Genomic DNA, 21448 nt, shown 5'->3' with positions numbered 1-21448 from the left:
TTTCCCCTACATTACCCTCTGCACAAATCGTCACATTTTCCCCTTTACTGTATATTTTGTTCATCTGACTACCCGCTCTCACGTTGTTGCCCTCTTTCAAACACTTAATACTGACTCTGCATTTTTTCTTTAACCTTTTCCTGTGCGATTTGTCCGTGCATGTTTTGCCCCGCACGCATGTCTCACATGAGTAGCTTTGATATGTGCCTCTCATTGTTGTTATTGTTAAGGGTTTATTGAGTTTACAAAAAATGATTCATTTAGTATCGCGTGTCTGAGAGTGACTGTGTTTGAGCTGTGAGTCCAGCTCAGACTGAAATGCCACAGAACAATAAACCATCAGATTGAGAGTGTTTTTTAATGAAGCATATTAAGTCCAAAGCATGAATCTTAAATGCAGATTCTGTGTTTCAGATCATTGTCGTGATATTGTCTAACAAATCCATAGGAGCAGTAGTTCGGTTAGGTCCAGTATAGTCAGAATAAGATTGTTATTTCCAACTACATACTTCATGTTTGGTGAGACATGATCATCTTTCCATGTGCAAACACAGAATACTGGAGACAGACAGAGCAGCAGCAAGACCACTGTACAGAACAGCGCACGCAACATTAATGACAGACTTTAACTAAAAAGAATGATGGGAGGGGCTGGGGTGGGTTGCAAAGTGGCTTGCAGACCAACGCAACCTCGAGGTGGTTATGGTGACAACAAGATTAAATAGTTTAACTTTATTTTACTCAATGTTGAAAGTAATATTTTTTCTTTTTTTTCTTTTTTTTTGCTTTGTCCTAAAGTCAATTATATTATTTTATTAAGTGAATTTTTTCATGTCCTACTTTTGGTTATGTAGCTTCAGTTAAATCTATAATATTCTTGATCCACAGATAGAGACACATGCTGAGCCAGGACGCCAGTGGAGCATATTCTCTACCAAGTCATCTGGATCTACAACAAAACAGAATCAATTCTTTCTTTGTCCATGCTCCACCTCTCCAACAGCTTCATGACACTCATGGCTCAGACGTTTATGTGTAATCCTGATGACAAGCATACAAACAGCAGATATTTCAGACACCAGAATCAAACAAGCAAGCTCCTGTGACACTGATCTGTGGTCACGTGTGTCCATGTTCATAAGAAAATGTACCTGTGTGTGAACCATAAATGGGTCACAAGTCACACAAACAAGTCTCTTTAAGGGCCACATGGCTGTTTTATGTATTTATCTTCCTTTCAGCTCTCTTCTGTCTATTTTTATATTAATCTTTCCCTCCATCGCCCATCCCTTGATTCAGGACTGTGATTCAGTACATAAAAGGAACAGGAAAACAGCTACAGTATGTCCCAGCAGAAATCGCTGGACATTTATGAGTAAACACCAAGGAGCAACCTTCAGAGGTGGAAAACAAAGACAACGTAGAAATAACAAAAACTGCAGTTCCTCCATGTGCCGCTTAAAGCTGGCTTCAAAAAACAAAGTTGATCCGCACAGAATAAAACTGCAGACTCTTCTTGCTGTTTTTCTTTCACTTAAGTGCTGCACAGCACTCTAAATTATCTATAATGCTGATTCATTTACCCTCTTTAAACTATGAACTGCTTGCATTTCAAAACCAACGACACTTAAACCTGTTATGCTTTCATTTGGAAACATACTCATCATTTGTCCTATTCATTGACAAAACCACTTTTCTGTGAGGTGTGTTTGTACTCACCTGCTCCATAAACAACAGAGTACACAACGCGTTTGGCATGCTCTCTGTCCTCAGATGTCACCTCTTTCTCACTCAACCCCTTCCTGAGAGACAGATTCAGAGAGAGCGAGAGATGCATTATTCCATTAGTTACAGAAATTTCACTAATATTTTATCCATTTTCACTGCTGTGGAAGTGAAGAGTTATGATTTAAAGTCGACTGAAAACACCGAAGTGATACTTGCTTTTAAAGAAAAACTGATGTTACAATAAAATAAGACTTTTTGTTTTAAAGACATGTAAGAAAATGAAGTCTTTGGCTGACAAGTATTAAACATTTACAAATGAAAAGATGGCTACGACTAACGAGGGATGTGGGGTAAGATTTCTGTCACCAATCAGAGATTAAATATTGTTCAAGCTGATTGAGGTGTTATTGGCAGCAATTTTAAAGAAATGGCCAAAGTGACACTCGGCAGAGAAAGTAAAAAGACAGAAAGAGTAAGGGCAAAGATAAAAGCGAGAAAAAGCCCATCAGGCAACAGATTATAAGAGCAAGAAAGAGAAGCGCAGTGTGAGATGTAGACGTTAAAGCCGCATAAATACAGAAAAGAACAGAGGCTGCAGGAGAGGGGAAGACAGACAGTTATGTAATGTGACTTCCAGACAGCCGTAGTACTGGGGATCAGGCTGGGTGGGATGACACGTCTGCAAAGTGGCATTTCTGGAGGGGCTGACAGGGAGCTGCCACAGCTGATCAGTGTTGCGGGAGTGCCCCACACATACCCACACTACAAGTCTGGTGAGCTTCAGTGCCAGCCTTGCATAATGACATGTGACTTCTTAGATATGATGACAGTACAGTACACTAAAATACCTCTCTGCTGTTTTCTCTCTGTGGCACACACACACATGCACAGATATGTATCTGTTAAATGACATGTGGGGGTAAATGGGGGCAACCTATGAGGTTCAAAAGTGAGCATTATCCTCCAATGACATCTGGCTGAAGAAAAAGCTATTCTGGATTTTCATTGCCCCCTGCTGGAGTGGCATCAATGCACTGAGTAAAAAAAAAAAAACTGCAAAAATAAGTGCCTTTAATTCGTTGCAAGGCTAAATAACAAGCAGAGCAGCAAGTTGTCCTCTTAAAGAAGAAGTGCACATGATATTCAATCAATTCATTTTGTAATATGACAAAAACAAAAAATAAAAGTCCGGTAACAGCTATCTCTAATCAGAGAAAGCAGAGGAACATTACTGTGCTTTAGCTGAATGATGGCTGAGGCGAGGGTGAAAGTTGACCAAATATAAGTAAAAATGAGTGACAGAAAAGAAAAGAGCATAACAACAACAGGGGCAAGAGACATACATACACACCACAGCAAAAGCTGAGGGACAACTGGATGAGCAGAAGACTAATGATGCGATAGAAAGAGGAAGAGGTCTATAAGAGAAAGACACCGAGGTGGCGTAATCACAGCGGTGCTGCGGTGACTCCAGTTAATTTGTTTAAAGGTGAAAGAGAGATAATGAAAGAGACACACTGCAAAGCCTCAGTGGAGCTGTTAATATGGTAATCTGTTTAACCGGCGCCCTCTGACACACACCTGTCTGAGATGGATGACAGGAGTGTAGGTATGACACACACCATATGCACATCATCAAAGAGACAGCACAGACCTGCACCAACACAGACACACACTCACAGAGAGGGGTAAGAATACACACTCACACACACACAAACTTCAAAAGCCCAACAATGTAATCAGCAGGATGACCAGCCCCGGGTGTCCTGCCCAGTGAAGAGAGACAGAAAAAGGCCGTTGGCATGGTAGTCATGGCAACCAGACTATTAGGATGTGAAGTGAAACAAGGGAGATTGGGAGGCAGAGAGGGAAGGAGAAACCCTGTATAGGACCAAAACTCACCTTGGCAAGTCGGTCAAGGGAGAACCTGAGTGTGTGTGTGTGTGTGTGTGTGTGTGTGTGTGTGTGTGTGTGTGTGTGTGACTGATGGAGACCCACCACTGAGAGGCCAGCATGGTAAAGACGTCGGCCTGCGGGTTGGTAAAAATGCGAAGCAGCTCAGGGTCAGAGGACAGGTGAGCCAACAGACGCAGCTCCACCTGACAAAAGTCTGACACACACATACAAACACACAGACACAGCCATGTTTATCTCTGACCGCAACCTCTAACGAAACTTCTCAGATTTAAGGTTTAATTCTCTGTCCCAAAACACGAGTCGAGTCTGTGAAAGGAGATTTACTTTGTGTCCCCACAACATGAGTAATCCCAGGCCACAAATACATGCCTTATTTGGTCATCATCTAATCACAACAACTCCACAGAAAGCAAAAGGAAAAGCTTTAGATTGTGAATATTTTAAAAAGTGTTTGACATTTTGGGCAAAGGGCTTTTTCACTCACTGGCAGTTTTGAAGATCAATACCACTTTCATGTCTGGATAGTCGATATACAGCTAGAGCCAGCAGTTGGTTAAAACAGCAAGTGTGTTTCCTTTTGAAGGTAACAACATCCTACCACCTCCACATGAAGTTACTCCCTTTTACTGTTTACAATTAATCTGAGACATTTCTATCAGAGGAAAGTGTTACTGGTGCGAAAACTACTACTTTCTGTTCCCCAACCTGCCCTCCTGAGTGGAGCAATCAATACAGACACCAAGGTCTAAAGAGCGAGAGCTTCCAGGAAGAAATAAGAGCTAAAATAAAACTGTGTGTAGAACATATCTGCGTCTTTGTGAGCCACGTGTTTCTACCAGCTGTTGATGCCAGTGTTCGATCACCAAACCAAAATGTATATGTCAAACTGCTAAGATTAAAGGTGATTAAAGACACAGTTAAAGCAGCCACTCCACAGTCCACGGGTGGTGCCATAGAGGTTCCCAGTTGGATCCAGTTGGACCAGGAGGAACCCAGGGCATTTCATCCTGGTATCTAACAGAAGTCAAGATACTGTTGATTAGCATGTGGAGGCCTGTGCTATCCCCCCAAAATATGCCTTTCCATACAATCACTGACCCACATGATAATGGTGCTAATAGCATAACATTCACCATGGCATCTGTATAGTCTTTCATGTCTGTCACACATGCTCAGTGTGGACCTGCTCTCTTCTGAGACTGAAGCACCAGAGGCAGATCTCCCAGTTCTGGTGTTCCAGCCAATCATGATGCACGATTCTGGGCTGTGAGCACAGATCCTACTAAAGGACATCATGCCCTTATTCTGTTCATCCTTGCACAAAGAAGCACATACTGGGCCTGTTGTTGTGTTGTCTTGTTGCCTCTCCACTGCAGGATTTGTCACTTTCATTTGCACCAAAACAGGTGAAATAGATTCACAATGGTTTCTAACTAACTGGACTGACTGATATTCCTGAAGTTTAACTTTAATTGTGTTATCCTCTGATAATCAAGTGTTCCCTGAAATGAATCTCACATAACCACAGAGAGTACATAAAACAGCAGTAGTCCGAGTTCGCTACTTACTTGACATTTGACTTCAGTAAACACTTTGCTGGGGAGTTTATGACCTCAATTGCTAGTTTAAAAGTTAGGTTATAAAACATAACCTGGCTCTGATCCCCCAGTCAGAGCCATTCCTCACTAAGAACATGTGGGTTTAAAATATAACAAAACAAAAAAGATGGTTAACAATGTTCAAATCATGGCTTTAAAGCAAGACTTCCCAAACCAAAGGTGCATATCACAGTCTCATATCCATCATTTATATACAGGCTATGGAGACAACACAGACAAGGCAGCCAGATTTACAATCAAAGTTTTCAGTGTCTACTCATGTAAATCAAAAGAATTGATCCAGAGGCGCTCAGCACATTTACTGACCCCGACGATCTAATTTTAGCCAGATTCAGTGAGTGCTGAAAACCAGCTGGAACATCACAAAGAGCACCTAGAGAGATTTTGTGTTGGCACTTTGGATGAAAGTAATCTTTCTCCCATTATTCCTGCCATTACCAGCCTGGGAATAAGCTACTTTCCTTACAAACATCTGCTTTATTGTTCTGATCTGGAAAACCACTGTGACTTAGTGCATACGTTTCCACTTAATAGCACAGCCCTGAGCTTTTTCAGCCGAGTACTTTAAAACTTTACTGTACGCAGGTGTCAAAAAGCTCCCAACGGGAGCTGACTTTCTTACGTGACAATGTAATGAAGCATGCTGCAATTACACTATTGTATCTTGCTCCCTAATTCTCCATAATGCCCCTAACAACAGGGTTTCCTGTGAATACATCAATTTGATTTCACAAGGCACTTTGATTTTATTTTCCATGTCATAGCGTAATTGACGTGATTTGGATCCATTTCACTGCATCCGCCTCAGAGTGAACAAACTCTGCCACGTAAATGTGGGCTATTAGGGAAAGGACACGCAACTTTCTACATAAATGCTGTTATTAAAACCTGATGTGACTATGGGCAGCGCACATTTAAATGTCACACTGACTATAAAGTATTTTAGTTCATCTAATGGTAATTACATTTAGGCATTTGGTGAACGTGTCACCAAAATGATAAGGCCATGTACTGTGAATGACTTTCATGCTGTTTAAACTCATTGATCTCCCAAGAGAACTCACGAACTAAAGAACAAGCTAATATCGACCTACCGTGGTCACGGCCAAAGTTTTAAATAAGTCACTGATGGCATCAGTCTACTCTAAATGCTTTGTTTTAAACTGTTTATTTTACTTGTAGCTCTGTATGATGTCATAGGGAGGGATTAACGTGGCCACCTCAGGCTCACAGCTCTGTTATAAGACCATAAGCTGCACCCAGAGAAATATGTTTTCTTCAACCTTAAAAAAGCTAAAACAGTATTTTAAATAAATCTGATTCTTACTTGCAATCCAAAATAGGTGAAACGCATATTTTTAAAGACTAATATTAGTCAAAAAACCAAAATAAAAAAGTGGCAAATAAAATAGAGATAGGAGAGGAGTGAGTAACTGCAAAAGAGGAAAACAGTTTCATGGGAGTACAACTGCAGATCAAATACATGAATAAGTGAACAAATAAATAAATAAAATACCTGAACTAAAAAGGCCTCTGACACCTGACCCATTTCGGAAAAGGCCTTTTCATAAGCAGAAAGATAACCAGAGGCTGAAACTACGGACAAACACAAAGAGTACACAACATGCGCACAGATGCAAACACAAACACACAGATCAGCATGTTAGGGCAGCTGCTCTCTTGTCAGTTTGGTAGATCTAAATTGAAACACCTCTTAAGATGTAGTCACACATACTCACACACAAGGAAACCCAAACACACATTTCTATTCACTCTGACAAAGCCACTGCAGTACATTACATTTACTGGTATTCCAACCAGACAGATCCCTTTCCTTTGCTTCCCTGCTCCAAAATCAAATTAAAGTCAACCAAATGTGGGGAAAAGAAACTGGAAACAGCCAGAGGAAAATATTCACTCAGGATAAAAATACCAGCTGCGGTAGGTTTCTGTTGGTGTATATGTGGATGGTGTTCTGAGGATGAATATTTTATATCCTAGTGCATTAAAAATAAGCAGCATTAAATTTGTCATTATTGTGCTAAGTCTGACAGTTTATGTAATGCTGATTTCAGGTCAAATCATTCAGTCCTACAAAGAAGGGAAGGAATTTGTAATAGCCTCCCTCAACTGTTCGGCTCACAATGTGGGTTCAAACAAACACTGATTTCCATTTAGCCAAGCTCCGAGTATAAATTGCAAAGGAAATTTTAAAAGGGATGGATAAAGGCAGAGACTCCAGGGGGTTGAATGAAGAAAAGAAAGCAGGGTGGAGGGGTGATAGTGAGGTGAAAGATGGAGGAAAAGAGACAGTCTTGGTTCTGCTGAGATGAGCGAGGGAGTTTCTAAAGATATCATCTCATTAATGTTTCATGAGCTCGATCACACTTCCTCCAAGCATGGCTGGCAGCCTAAGAAACATATTGCTGACCAGGATCCTTGTGTGTGTGTGTGTGTGTGTGTGTGTGTGTGTGTGTGTGTGTGTGTGTGTGTGTGTGTGTGTGTGTATAAAGAGAAACAGAAAGGAGAAGAGAAAGTTTCTGGGCTGATATTATAGAAATATATGCAGCTAGAGTATGAAACACGTGAATCTGTGATCCTGACTTAGCCTGTGTGTGGTCTATATATGTTCTCCAAGGCCTGCAGTCAGGAAACCTTGAATCGATCCACACAGAAATAACCCTGACAGACAAAACGCTTCTCTTTAACTCAACCCTGCTTTGTTTCTACAGCACTGCACCCACCAGTAGTGCAAGAAGCTCATGCTAGTGACAACTTGACACGACTTAAACATTAATATGGACAGCATATTAAAAGAAACTGAGTAGTAGTGCCATTAGTTTTTCATGATTGAAAATAAATTCTAGAAAGAGAAAGCTGCTGATATTTTTAAATATATATTCTTTGTACATTTTTTGTGCAAATGCAGCCAGGGTTTATTCAGGAAAGAAAACAGTATCAGGATCAATAGAGGTAATCTCCCTGTAATCTGTTCAGCACTTTATTTCTTTCATTGTTTCTTTATTCTGATCAGCTTTGCTCTGTCCTCTTCTAATACTGTTCAGCTTCAGTTTGTGATAAAGAAATAAATGATTTTTTTAAACTGAGCTGCTGACTTTGAAGCTCAAAAGATACCATGGAGTAAATGTAAACAATTTCAGTGGTTCCACCAATGAAAAACTTCATAATTTTTACCACTTGTACTTAAAAAAACAGGCTTCAGAGACTTAAAGCCAAATTAAAGCCAGGGAACTAATAAATATGCTACATGAGCCATGTTTGGAGGTCAAGGTGAATTTGTTTCTCTAAAAACTTAACTTAAATTATAATTAAGTTAGCAGATTATGAGTCATGCCCGCACACAGATGTGAACAAAGTCAGCCTTTGATCTCTAAAATGTCTGCTGATACTGTAAAAGAGCACATTATGCAGCTGCTATTAACATTTTAATTTACCTTCAACTTTGTCATTCATCTGCCTGTTTGATAGTCAAACCATTTGAAAAGCTTCATAACATATTTGAATGAGGCTTTTTCTAAATTAAAATCTCTGATGAAAAGCTTGCAGGATGGCCAAAAGTATTGCTTTTATCAACTTAGAAAGCTAAAGAAATGAAAATAAAACCAATCTAATTGCAGGCCTTTAAGAAGGCCTGATGAGGGTCGGAAGCTTGCCTTGTTCTCATCTTGGCTAGCTCCCTTTCTTCCTCACTCTGCAGCTCCCACACACCAGCAGACATCTCCCAACAGAAAACAAACGAGTTCAGAAATGTAAAAATAAACAATGACACATCAGATGCACACAGGTTGCTTTGGGAAAGGGAGGATGTTCAAAATGTAGTACGAAGAACAGTTTGTTTATCTTAGGTGAAATGGGGGGGGTAGGAATCAATAGACACACACTGCTTTTACAGACTAGAAATTAATATTCAGATACCTTCTGATGCGTCTCATTGAACTTTTTATAAGGACACAGGAAAGGAACAGCGGTTGCTTTCCTGTGTAAACACACACACGGATACACACACTGTACCAGTTCCAGTTTGGAAAGGACATCAGAGGACATGCAAGTGGCGGGGCTCTGCGAGGCCTCCCTCGGAGGGGTTGTTTCCATGGCAATCTTGCCTCTAAGTCCATGTTTTGGTGTGGGCATGTGTTGGCTTGCTGGCGCGAGCGTGTTAGAGCCTCCCTGCTCTTTGTGTATGTGTGGGATCCTCACTCTTACTCTGCTGCTGTCCTCATGCTAACCCTGTTTTATCTGCCTGGTTATGTAAGTGTGCCACACTGTCAGGACCAGCAGACACCCCGGCTTGCCACAAAGCTCTCCCAGACTGACAGTGTCCCGACTCTGCCCTATCTGCCTGCACAGCTACATCACCATTGCACCCAGGAGTGACCTTCTGATGCCAGTCGAGGTCATGTCAGCAAAAGAGGGCTGTTTGGGCTCACAGTTAGAAACTTCAGCTGAAGTACGGGACCTGAAGTCAGAACACTGATGCTGCAAATGTTTGTCAGAAAATAAAAGAAGATCAGTGAAACTTGTGTAATGCTTTAGAGTCAGATCTTTGCAACATGCATTAGTTGATAGGCAATTATATACCTGCTGATAAGAAACATGTATAATTAATGTATAATAAAATATTTAACTAGGAAGGACTCTCTCTTTAGCTGCAGTAGCTACAAAAAAACACTTAGGTCAATAAGCACAGAGCTGAATACCAATAAATACATAAATAAAGCATATAACAATTCTAATAAAGTAGCCTTTAATTTGCATTCTTAAAATGTCTATGAACTTTTGCCAGGTAATTCCTGAATCTAAATTCAGAAAAACCTGAGGTTATTGTACTCTGCCCTGAAATTCCAAGAAATACAGTATCTAATCAGATGCTTACTTTGGATAGCTTTACCTTGGTCTCCAGCCACACCGTGAGGAGCCTTGGAGTGATTTTTGACCAGGATATGTCGTTCAGTGCACATATTAAACAAATATGAAGAGCTGCTTTCTTCCATTTGCACAATATCTCTAAATTTAGAAATATCCTATCTCAGAGTGACGCTGAAAAACTAGTCCCATGGATTCCCATGATGCACTGAGTGTTTATTCTTCACTCAGCATATGTTTATACACTCTGCATTTAAAGATGAATTATTATTCATCTGTGGCTCTTTTGTCCTGTCTTCCTCCCCTCACTCCTAACCGGTCACAGCAGATGGCTGCCCCTCTCTAAGTCTGTTTCTGTTGGAGGTTTTTCCTTCCCACTGTCGCTTACTGTCTGCTCATAAAGGGTTGTTGAATTGTTGTGGGTTTCTCTGTATTATTGAAGGATCTTTACCTGACAGTATAAAGTAGCTTGAGACAACTGTTGTTGTTTGGTGCTATTTAAATAAAACAGAATTAAACAAGTGATTTTGTCTAACAAGGGCTTATGATGCTATAATTAACACCTTATCGAGCATAATTAACACATAATACATGCTGCTATTGTATGACAATTATCTTGTAAGTACCTACAATAGTCTTATTACAACTGACATTTATTACTGAGACCTTTCTTTTTACTAAGTGTTACTGAAAAGGCTTTAATTAGTCTTGTTTTACTCACATATCTCATTTTAATCTGGGCTGCTGTCAAAACAGATGTTCATACTCTTCCCACTAGGCTAGGCTACAAAAGCAGAACTAATGCTGGCACTACTACGGTGCAGCAATTCTTCCACTCTCTTAGACGTAGTTACTGTCTGGCTCGACAGTAAATGCAAAGACATGCCTGAGCAGGTAATTTCTGTCGACTCGAGAATAAATGATGTGTCAAAACATGAGCAGTGATTAAACTGCTCATGTACTCTAAGTACAAGTACAGGAGATACCTTTGTGTCCAAAGCAACATTGGGTTATTCTGCACTGACAAAGTGCATTTAAAGAGATCCGATACGCTGTATGAATCCCAAAATAAACAGATCTCTGGAATCAAAAACAAACACAGGAAGATAAAGATACCAAATGACTCTATAATATCATTTCACATGCACTTAATTAGGTTGAATTACAAGTCGTTCCATGGTGTAGTCGTGTACACATCCACTGGCAAGTAAAAAGGCTGCTGGTTCAATTCCAGCCAGAGACACAAATCCAATTTGGGGTTATGGCACAAAGGGCATTTGGTATAGAACTTTTCTAAATCAAACGTGTGGTGCTACCTGCTGTGGGAACAAGCGAGGAGCCAAAAAGGTTATGTTTTGATACTTCCTATTTCCTCACCTGCAGCAAGAAACGTGCAGCCCTCCTGAGGAATGAACATGGCCCGAGGATGCACAGTCACCACCTCGTCTTCTTTTCCTTTGAGAACCAAACACAGGCGCTGAGGAATAACTCTGTAAATCATCATTTACTGTAAAGCAAGAGATACTCCAAACTACAAATGTATAACTATACACAGGTTACAGCCTCTTGTCACTTGTCCTCAAGGCTGGATTCAAAACAGGTTTTTGCATTAAAAGTTGAAGGTGAACAAAACTTCTTGTCCAATTAACAAGAAAAAAATTATAATACACATTTCAAATGACTAATTATTGTTTTTCCAACTTAATGCAATTTATTCATTTATGATAGGATATCAACACTAATTTAGCTTGCTAGTTCATTGTTATGGAGGTATAAAATTACCCTTATTAAATTAAATTAAAGTGAAATAAAATCTCTTCTGGATCCCACTTTTACTGCTCCCTGTTTATTCTTATTTCCCCATAAACAGCTAATTTAATTACTTTTTAATGACCTCATATACTGCTAGCTTAATTTATAAAAATGTAAATATAACATAGATGTGACATAGAACATTTTTTAGGTATTGCTGTTTAAAAGAGACAGGGTGGCTGCTATCAGAGTGCAGGAAAGTTTAAATGCATACTGTATACAGACAGCTTGTTCTTAACTTACTCTTATCTGTGTTGTGATGTCGTTTATTAATATTTTTAATGCGATAATACTGGCTTTAAATAAAAAACTACTCAGTGAATGCCATCTGGTTTGCTTCACAGGTCTTTTATGGCTCAGTCACACTGGAATAAAAATAAAACTCACGATTTATTACAAACAGACTGAATGTAATTGCCAACTTGACCCCAGTTAATACCAAACTGCTGGCAGACTGACTCCGTCTAGCTGCTGTTTTATCGTCACCTTCATGCACCAAAGTTGCTTTGAAGATGGCAACTGACTATGAGCGTCCGCAAACCAGGTTCCCGTCTTTGAAGCGACCATTTCAAAGGCAAGATAAGCCACAATCTTAGCTGTTTTGTGGTCTTAGTCACTGTTTTCCCCATTGTGACTATAACATTACTGGACCATTGATCCACTGAGTGTTAATGAAGGTTATGCACTCTTTGTGCAATCAAAATGTCAGGCATTTAATAAATAATGATCAATATACTGTAAACCACACAGATGCTGAGCTTAATGGAAATGTCTTTGCCCGCTTTATCACTTCCCCTTCTTGTTAGAAATGCCATGGCTAATTGAATTCAAATTCATTTGACCCACTATATATATGTGTAGAATCTCAGTGTGTAATGTAGGGATATCTTTCTCGGCACATTTAAAACCATGAACAAAACTGAATGAAGAGTTTGTGGAGTATACAGAAAGAGACACTCAGAGGAAATGTAAGCAGGGGATTTAAAGGAGCAAGAAAAACACTTGTATCCGACTTCATAAAGGGTTAAGTTACGCTGCTGCAATACACCTTTAAGAGGAACCCAATCAGGACCAGGCTATCACAGCCCTGTGCTGAACTGAAGTGCTGACCTTTGTAAGGGAGAAATGACCACAATAACAGCCATCACACTGTGTGAACCATCACGGCCCACGTCAGCGTGATTAAAATCCCACTAAAGCTGCACACACACACACACACACACACACACAAATATCATAAACACAAACTGATGCACTGCTATCCTTTGTGATTAGTGTCTCCACCTCGCACCTCAAGTCACAAAGTGATAACTGATAGGAGAATGACAGAGGGAGGGAAGCAGGGATAGTGATGGAGGAAGAGCGCGGATGATACGAGGGATGTAGCAGAGGCTGAAGAGGATTTGATGACAAGGACCTTTGGGAGCCTGAGTGAGAGGGGAGCAGAGGTGCTGATGTTAGCACCTATGAATCACTCACACAGGAAGAAATAAAAAAGGCACTGAGAGGACAGAGATAAAGCAATAAAGCTGAGTGCAGCACCAATGGCTGTGCCTGACAGCAGCGGTGTCTGTGTCAGTGGTCACGCCAAGACGGACGGACTTGTTTTAATGTTTTATTCATCATCTTGTGTTTGGGACTCGCTGTCAGCCGGCTGATCTGGTAGCTGTGAAGCAGGCAAGGATTAAACTGACTCTCCAGATACCAGATGACCTCATAAAAGCAAGGAAATCCATCCTTAAATAGGAGCTAGTAATCTGTCACAAGCTCTTTGCATCACAGTTGCATGAAACAAATGTTAGGTTGAGATGTTCAGTCAGAGACATTATAGAAGGGAGGCACAGCAATAAAGGAATGAAAAGAAAATATAATATAAAAGCAAAGACTGTAGTTTTCCCGCCTCTGTCCCCAAAGAGACAATCAACAGCTGGAGTGCTAAACATGATCAAAATGTGTTGTTGAGCTGACATACGCATTACAGCTTCAACTGTACGTCGATAACTATCTGGATAAAGACTCAATCTTTGTAATTCAGCATCTGTACATTACCACAGAGGATTTTAATGTTGTAATGTTGTAATAAGAGTATTTATTCTGATTCGGTTTCTACACTTTTTATCACTTTGTGGGCCCTTAAATTAAAGTTATGGCTCTTTTCCCATTTGTTTAGACAGGGGCCTTGAAAACTGCCCAGAGACATCATCAAGTGCCAATCAAAGATTTACTGTACCTGGGTAAAAACAGATTAATTACACTCGATTAATGTGTCGTGAGTGTCTAGTTTAGTTTATGGGATTTGGAATTTAACAAATCCAGTTCTTTAATAAATGATGGTTGTGAAACTTAGAATATATAAATATAAATGTAATGTAAAGAAATAATGTCTTAAAGGATTTAAGACAGATTCAACATCATTTTTAACATTTTAAGCTGCATTGATATGAAATAAAAAGCACTGATGAACCCTGTTCTGGACAGAGCTTCAACCTATAATCTACTTATTCGGCCTATAAACTGAAGAAAACTTCGTCTGCTCTTGCTCTTGACGAAGGCGGTCGCACTTTTCTCCTCTCCTCCTCCTCTCCCTTAGCTTCCCTGCTTAGCCTCTTATGTCCTTGTCTAGTCTTGTGTTTTTTGTATTACTTTTCCCTGGAATATTCTCTCACAGTCTGTTCTCTAAAACCTAAAAGAGGAATTATGGATTGGATCAACTGGACCCTAGATGCAATTGACACCCCTTCTCAATGAGAAGTCTGGGCTCGGGTGAGCCTGAGTGCTGATGATATCTACCTATTCGGAACCATGGTAACAGGGTTCTTGCTGATCGGAGCTGGCTTGGCCCTGGCTTACCGAAGAATTAAGGAAGCGGAACCGGCTGTTCAAACCCCCACAAGGCTGCCCGCTGGGATTGAAACGATGGGAAGAGGCGTGAGTTTCTCAAAATGGGCTCATTGAGTGCAGCACGGATAAGATCTTGGAGAGGCTACGGCTGCTGTGAATACTCAGAATAAGATCTCTGACTGCAGACTGGATTACATCTTGGAAGGGCTAGCCCGGAATAACATCTCTGGGCGCAAATTGGATGACATCTCGGGGAGGCACACTGCCGTGAGTTCTCAGAATCGGCTCCTTGAGCACAAGAAATGACAACATCACAGAACGCAAGTATGGCGAAGCTCGCGGCTCACCAACGGGAGATTGAGAGACCAGTGTTGGACTGTAGAACTGCTGTTCGCACTAAAGTAAAAAATACCATCACTTATGCGGATACCCCTTTGGCGCCAGCTGCTGTCTCAAGGCTGGAGTTGAACAACAACACCCTGATAACGACTGTGTCAGGTTTTGTATTGTTGATTGTCATTTATGCTTAGAAATATCTACTTATATATGCTTAGAGTTTTATAATTAGTTTTAGATTGGTAGAGGGTTGATCCTTAATAGTCTGCAAACTTTGTGTGCATTCCAGAGCACTCTGGGAGCACGAGAGAGGTCGTACCTTGTCTTATTGTTTTATGGTAGGATAAACGTATCTATATCTGTTTTAGTCTAAGTGCCTTTTGTTTAGATAAACTGCTGGACTTCCAGACCAGCAGGTTTAGGGAAGTTATTTATGGGGTTACACTCTGACCCCCCCCCACACACACACACACACACACACACTTACACAACGCACAGGCAAGGTACTCAATGTTTGTATGTCGACGTCATATGTTAATGAACCTATGTATATTCATGTAACCTCAATAAAAGAGCGGTGTTACGGGGGAGCAGACGAGAGCAACTGGGGTCAAGCAAAGGAACGGCGTTTGTCCGGTTCTCTCCCGTGCACGAGAAACATGAAGAACTTTGCCTACTTCGTGTCTTGCTTGCTGTGTAATTATATTGTCTTCAACGTTCCAGCGAATAGGTTCAAGCTACAAACCTATCAGACTGTGTTTAGTCTGTTCTTTCCCATTCCATGCAAGGCCACCTGGGTTGGTTGGAAGACTGTTATACACTGACACTCATCCCCCCTCCCTTTCCAAACGCCTTCAACGCTTATTCCCTTCCGATGCTGACGGTGGATCAAGGAGACCAGCGCACGCAGGCCCGGATGTACTGTCTAAATCGGCTGTCTCTCACCCTTTACCCACCCCTGTTGCTTGTCATGTGTTTCTTTGGTGTATTAAGAGTTTTTTCATGTGCTATGTGCAGAGGTGGGGTTTTTTTTATGTTCTCAAACTGATCTCCCTGTTGGAGCTCAGTCTGAGGGGAGTTATTTTTTTCTCCTTATCTTTCCTCGTGTGGTGCATTTTCCATTGTTATACCTCTCTGACCCGTGTTCCCCATGTGATGTTTTGTGTAATGTATGTATGGTCTGATGGTAAGATGGCGCCGCCATTGCGTGCAATAGGTCGGCAGCCTTATGAAATTTCCCCTTGTAGAACTAATAAAGGTATATCAATTCAAAATTCAATCCAATTCAAGTTTGCCATCATAGCCAAATTCTGTCATAGAGTAATTTTTCTGTAGAGTTGTCAAAAAACTTTCATGTAAACTGAAGACTCCTGCTGTTTTCATGCTGGCAGTTTGAAAGTATTTACCAAATATTATAGTGTGCAGCAAGGGAAAATCACAGTAATTAAAGCTTGGAGAAAGCCTGACAAGAACACTTACTGGAAAAATAATCAGGTCTAAAACTGCCAAGTGGATGCTTGTGTTCATATGGATCATGAAAGCAACACCACATGCAGAACGGAGATAGACTGGTTTTCTGTGTATGATACACTATACAAACCCAAGTTTGTATTTTAGTAATAAATGCAACCTTAATAATGCATCCAGAGATGTTTTAATGAAAATGCGCTCTAAGAAGGAAAAATATTTCACATTCTGGTATGTTCATTTGAGGATCTTGGTACTATGTGCAGAATTACACAAACACCCATCATTGGCATGAATGTCATGTTACGTTTGGGTTTTTAATGACTTCTTGGAAGTGCTCTTTTCCCAGGGTGGAATGATTGCACAGCATACAACTTTAATGACTTGGTGCACAAGTTTGAATTTATTTAGATTTTCTCTAATTCCCACAGGGTCAAAGGTATACCTTCAAGCTACAGCTACAACCCAAACACCTTCTGGAGAAAAGTTTTATGTGAGATGTGAAAAATATCCAATCAGAATCAAGCCAGAAGCTTCTTGATGGCTACCTAAAGTGTCTGGTGGGCGTGGAGAGGATATTTAATGAGGTGTCCGTGTAGAATGTATGCATAAATTTGAGCTTGTATATATTCTTTTCACCCTATGCGGCTATCTGAAAATCCAAAATAAATTTAAACTTGTGCACCCAACTCTTTTTAAAAGTCATTTAAGTTGTATCTGGTACTATCGTTCCACCCTGGAAAAGAGCAGTTCAAAGAAATCATTAAAAACCCCAATTTACCGCGACATTCATGCCCACGATGAATGGATGTAAACTTCTGAGCTGTACGTCCATAAAACTGATTATTATTATAATTAAATGCAACAAACTGCATTTTTAATTATCCACAGGCTGAAATCAGAAGTGTGCTACAGCTGCAGTCCTGAACTAACAAGCAAAACAAGAAGAGGCTACAGCAGGGGGGTAGTACACAAACATGTAGGAAACACATTTGACACAGTTTGGTAAGAAGGCCTTTGCTGCTGCTGCTTTATCGTCCTTTGGGTTTTTTTTTTTTTTAACTTGTTCCAGCTTATTCTGCATGCTCCAAAGGAGGTCCTCCTCACTCTCTAACATACACTTGCACTGCACTTCCAATGCATCATTGTCACTCTCTGAGGTGTGTGGGAGGGTTTTTTGCTCTCTCTCTCTCTATTATAATAAGTGTGTGTGTGTGTGTGTGTGTGTGTGTGTGTGTGTGTGTGTGTGTGTGTGTGTGTAGCATACCTTGGATGTACTGCTTCCTGGTGATTTGAAGTGGCTGCCTTGGCAGGGCCTGGAAGTTCTAGTTTAGGAGAAGACATATTGTGTAAGTCAGATGGAGTTAACTCTAGACCTGTAACAGTGTCTCATTATTCCGGGTCTCCCTGTTCCTCTAAGTTATTCTCTGAAGAACCCTGAATAAGATGATCTAACTATACCTATGAAGGAAAGGTCAGAGTGCACAGTACATCTACAGACACTTGGAGCATGCTTATTAAAGCTACAAAGAAGACACAAGGTAGACAAGTAGTGTCTTTAGTCTGCAGTACTTTTGATGTTATGTGTTTTTATGGAGTATGTCAGAAATCCTCCTTTCAAAGTGTTTAAAGGAAGAGTAAAAAGAGTCCAAATCAAAGTAGCAGACTTCCAAAAAGATTCCCAGACTTTTAGTTTCAAGTTTAGATTGAGCTACTATGAAATTGGATCCTACATTTTCCACAAAGCTAACTGGGAGCATATTTTGTTAGGTTATATTTTGCCAGTTATACTTTCCAACTGGCAATGGTTTGATTTTGGCTTTGATTTAATTGTTGTTTTTATGCTTTAGTGTTCCAGTTTTCTGCCATGTTTGCCATGAGTCGTCTTTGTCTGCATGTAGTATGTGTAATCTTGTAGGTTGTTTCTTGTTCTTGGTTTTACTTCCTGGTTGGTTGTCTTGATTAGCTTCACCTGTGTCTTGCTTGCCCCTAATTTAGACTCTTCTATTTGTCTTCAGTGTATAAACAGTCCTGCCTTATTCTTTGTCTTAATCTCGCTATCATTTGCGTCATCTGTTATGACTTTCCATGTTTATTACCTCTATGTGTTTTGAATTTTACAGCTTTTTGTTCATCTACAGTTACTTTTTCTGAACTGTGGGCATCAGTATGAATAATTCTTGCTTTTAGTTTTACTCTAAATGTTTTGCTGTGTATTTGGGTCCTTGGGACTTTTTTTCTGTGACAAATGCTTGTTGTAAAAAAAATGTATAGCCTAGGCTTGGTTTCTCAGATTTGGTTTCTCAGACTTCCAATATACCCACACCTTTAACGGATGCTGTACTTCAGGAAATTCATGGTTGCAGATGTCTTTATAGGGTTAGGGTTACATGTAGCTTCTCTGTTTGGCTTCTCAAACAAGTGTTACTTTTGCATCCAATTGACACCGTGTTGTTAAAGACTAAGCCTGATATGTGTTCTGAATTTGGAGAGTGTAAAGTTATATGGATGTAAGGATTAATGTCACACTCACAATGATGTTAATGTGACTGGCTGACTGTTTTCATTAGCCCTCCAACTAAATGTTGACATTTTTTTGATGCTACAGTGGAGAAAAGTTGAGCAATTAACCTGATGAAGGTCAGATGGCCTGAGATGTTGTAATTTATTAAATAAACCAGTAACAAGCAAAGTGATGTCTGGAAGTTACATTTGATGACATTTCTAAAAACATTTGCATAATATTCATGTGCTGCATGTCCTGCTGTCTGGTTAATGTAGTGTTTAACCTTCTGGTCTCAATAGACGGGACAGCACGTACAAATCACAGGCTCGCTGACTTGTATCAAAAACGTGAACTTCAAACAACATAGCAGTTTTAATCCCAACATTGCAGTTATGTGGATTTTATTAACAGTTTGATTAATGTGAGTTCTGTGCCATAAAACAAGATTGAAGCCAACAAAATAGCCATGCTTATGCTAACTACACATCATTTTGTAAATGAAACACAAGCTTTTTAGAGATTTTATGATGTGAAAATTATAGCATTAAACCATGTAAAACAATACATAACCAAAATCTGAATCATACTTACATGTTATATTTTAGATCATCTCAATATACATTTGGACTTTAGGTTTTTGCTTTACTTTAATACTGCATTTGCTAGCAATACTTGGTGCTGCTCTCCTAGATTGTGGAGTAGGATTAGGGGTTTGCACATATGATGACTTTGACCTCAGAGGGTTAAACCTAGATTTGCTTCCAGGACGCCTAACCTGCACCAACAAACCACAAAAAAATTAAGCAACTTGTTGTAAATAACTAAAATATAAATTTGTAACTTTATGGTTGGGCAGGATGGAAAGCTGCACCAGGAGCCTGATATTCCAGTGAATGCAGGCGAGTCCTTGAGTGTCCTTGTCTTTCTCTGCACCACATCACACCACCTCATTTTTATTCCTATAATTCAATGACTTGCAGAAATCCTGCGCAGCATTTATATACTGCTGGCTGCTTTGTTTGGCTAAGATAACAAAAAAGCTGAACGCCAACTTGACTCACCTGCCAACACTACAGAAGTTTTCAGAGACACATTTTAAAAGAGGAAGAGCCTGATTATCACTGGGCTCTTAGCCCACCCTGCATCCGCCCACTGAGTAACATAAGACACTGTCAATACACACACACACACATACACGCAAAATTACACAGATAGAGGAGGGTTTTTTTTAGCCTGAAGAAGGATGAAACAGGACAGGATGATTTCCCCAGAATGCATACATATAGATTAATGGAGGGAGTAGAAAAGCAGGTTCAGACTCAGCACTTCCTTTTTAATCCCTGTTAATCCCACTGTACTCACCCTTTGAAATATATCTGCACAAACAGCACAGGGTCTGTGTGTGTGTGTGTGTGTGTGTGTGTGTGTGTACACAAGTAGGGTGCTTGGATGTTAAAGGTTATTATCAAGGACGAGCAGGACTCATTGCACAGAAGCACACAAAAACATTCACACACAAGATAGGTTAACATGGAGAAGGAGGCACGCAAAGTAAAACACACACTAACTGAAGCAAACGCATGTTTCCGGTCATGGTCAGAGTCAGTGTTCGATTTGACCCTGTAATGAGCGTGTGCGAATGTTAAACACAGAGAAAAAGAAACTGCTGCCTGCTCATGCCACTAATTAATTATTTAGTAGAGGTAAGGAGATAGATGGGGGGAGGACTGCAGTGCCAGAGAGTGGGCAGTGGAAAGAATACATTAGAAGCTGGGCAGACACCAGTGACGCGCACACACACACACACACACACACACAAACGCTACGAGATACGTGACCTGGAGTTTGTATTCGTGTTGGAGTGAATGGGAAAAGGTGCAAGTAATTAGAAACATGTGTCTGCTATGTGGGTACATTGTCCTGATGTGACATGCAGTGTGTCAGGTATGACTGCTCAGCTTTCCCATCAGACACTATTGCATAGTACCGTGATGGCAGCATAAATCAACACACACACACACACACACACACACACACACACAATAAAAATTACAGAAACTAGTGGAGATGCTAGTTTTCTTCTAAGGTGCACTTAGAGTTTTTCTTCATTTTTCTGTTAGTGCAACACCTCATAAAGACAGCAAACAGACAGAGAAGATTTCCATATGAATGTAAATGTAAAGGCTGCTTTTCTGCTTTATTCTGTCACTTTATTCTATGCTTTGAAGAGCTTTTCTAACATCAAACCCACACAAATGCTCCAATGGATGCTTCGGGGATAATCTAGGGTTCAAAATCTTGCCCAAGGACACTTTAACAACCACAGTAGAGGAGTTAA

The 21448-nt window shown here is 40.2% G+C and overlaps 1 protein-coding gene across 8 annotated transcripts in view; it reads right to left on the bottom strand.

Annotated features, from left to right (window-relative positions):
- poln (polymerase (DNA directed) nu) overlaps positions 1 to 21448 on the bottom strand; it is an 80777-nt gene that overhangs the window by 18331 nt on the left and 40998 nt on the right. For 4 of the 8 annotated variants that reach the window (XM_026162261.1, XM_026162263.1, XM_026162265.1 and 1 more), the window contains 4 exons: positions 17872 to 17929; positions 11526 to 11603; positions 3727 to 3838; positions 1720 to 1802 (listed from right to left, as the gene is read on the bottom strand). In XM_026162261.1, the coding sequence (XP_026018046.1) occupies positions 1720 to 1802; positions 3727 to 3838; positions 11526 to 11603; positions 17872 to 17929 (331 nt within the window). Of the gene's footprint in view, positions 1 to 1719; positions 1803 to 3726; positions 3839 to 11525; positions 11604 to 17871; positions 17930 to 21448 lie in introns of those variants that run through there. The other 4 variants (XM_026162262.1, XM_026162266.1, XM_026162267.1 and 1 more) reach the window with 4 other exon arrangements.

The sequence above is a fragment of the Astatotilapia calliptera genome, chromosome 3 (genome assembly GCF_900246225.1).
Source record: "Astatotilapia calliptera chromosome 3, fAstCal1.2, whole genome shotgun sequence".
Classification (NCBI taxonomy): Eukaryota; Metazoa; Chordata; class Actinopteri; order Cichliformes; family Cichlidae; genus Astatotilapia; species Astatotilapia calliptera.
The sequence above is the reverse complement of the archived record's forward strand: the minus strand, read 5'-3'. Positions and strand labels throughout refer to the sequence as shown.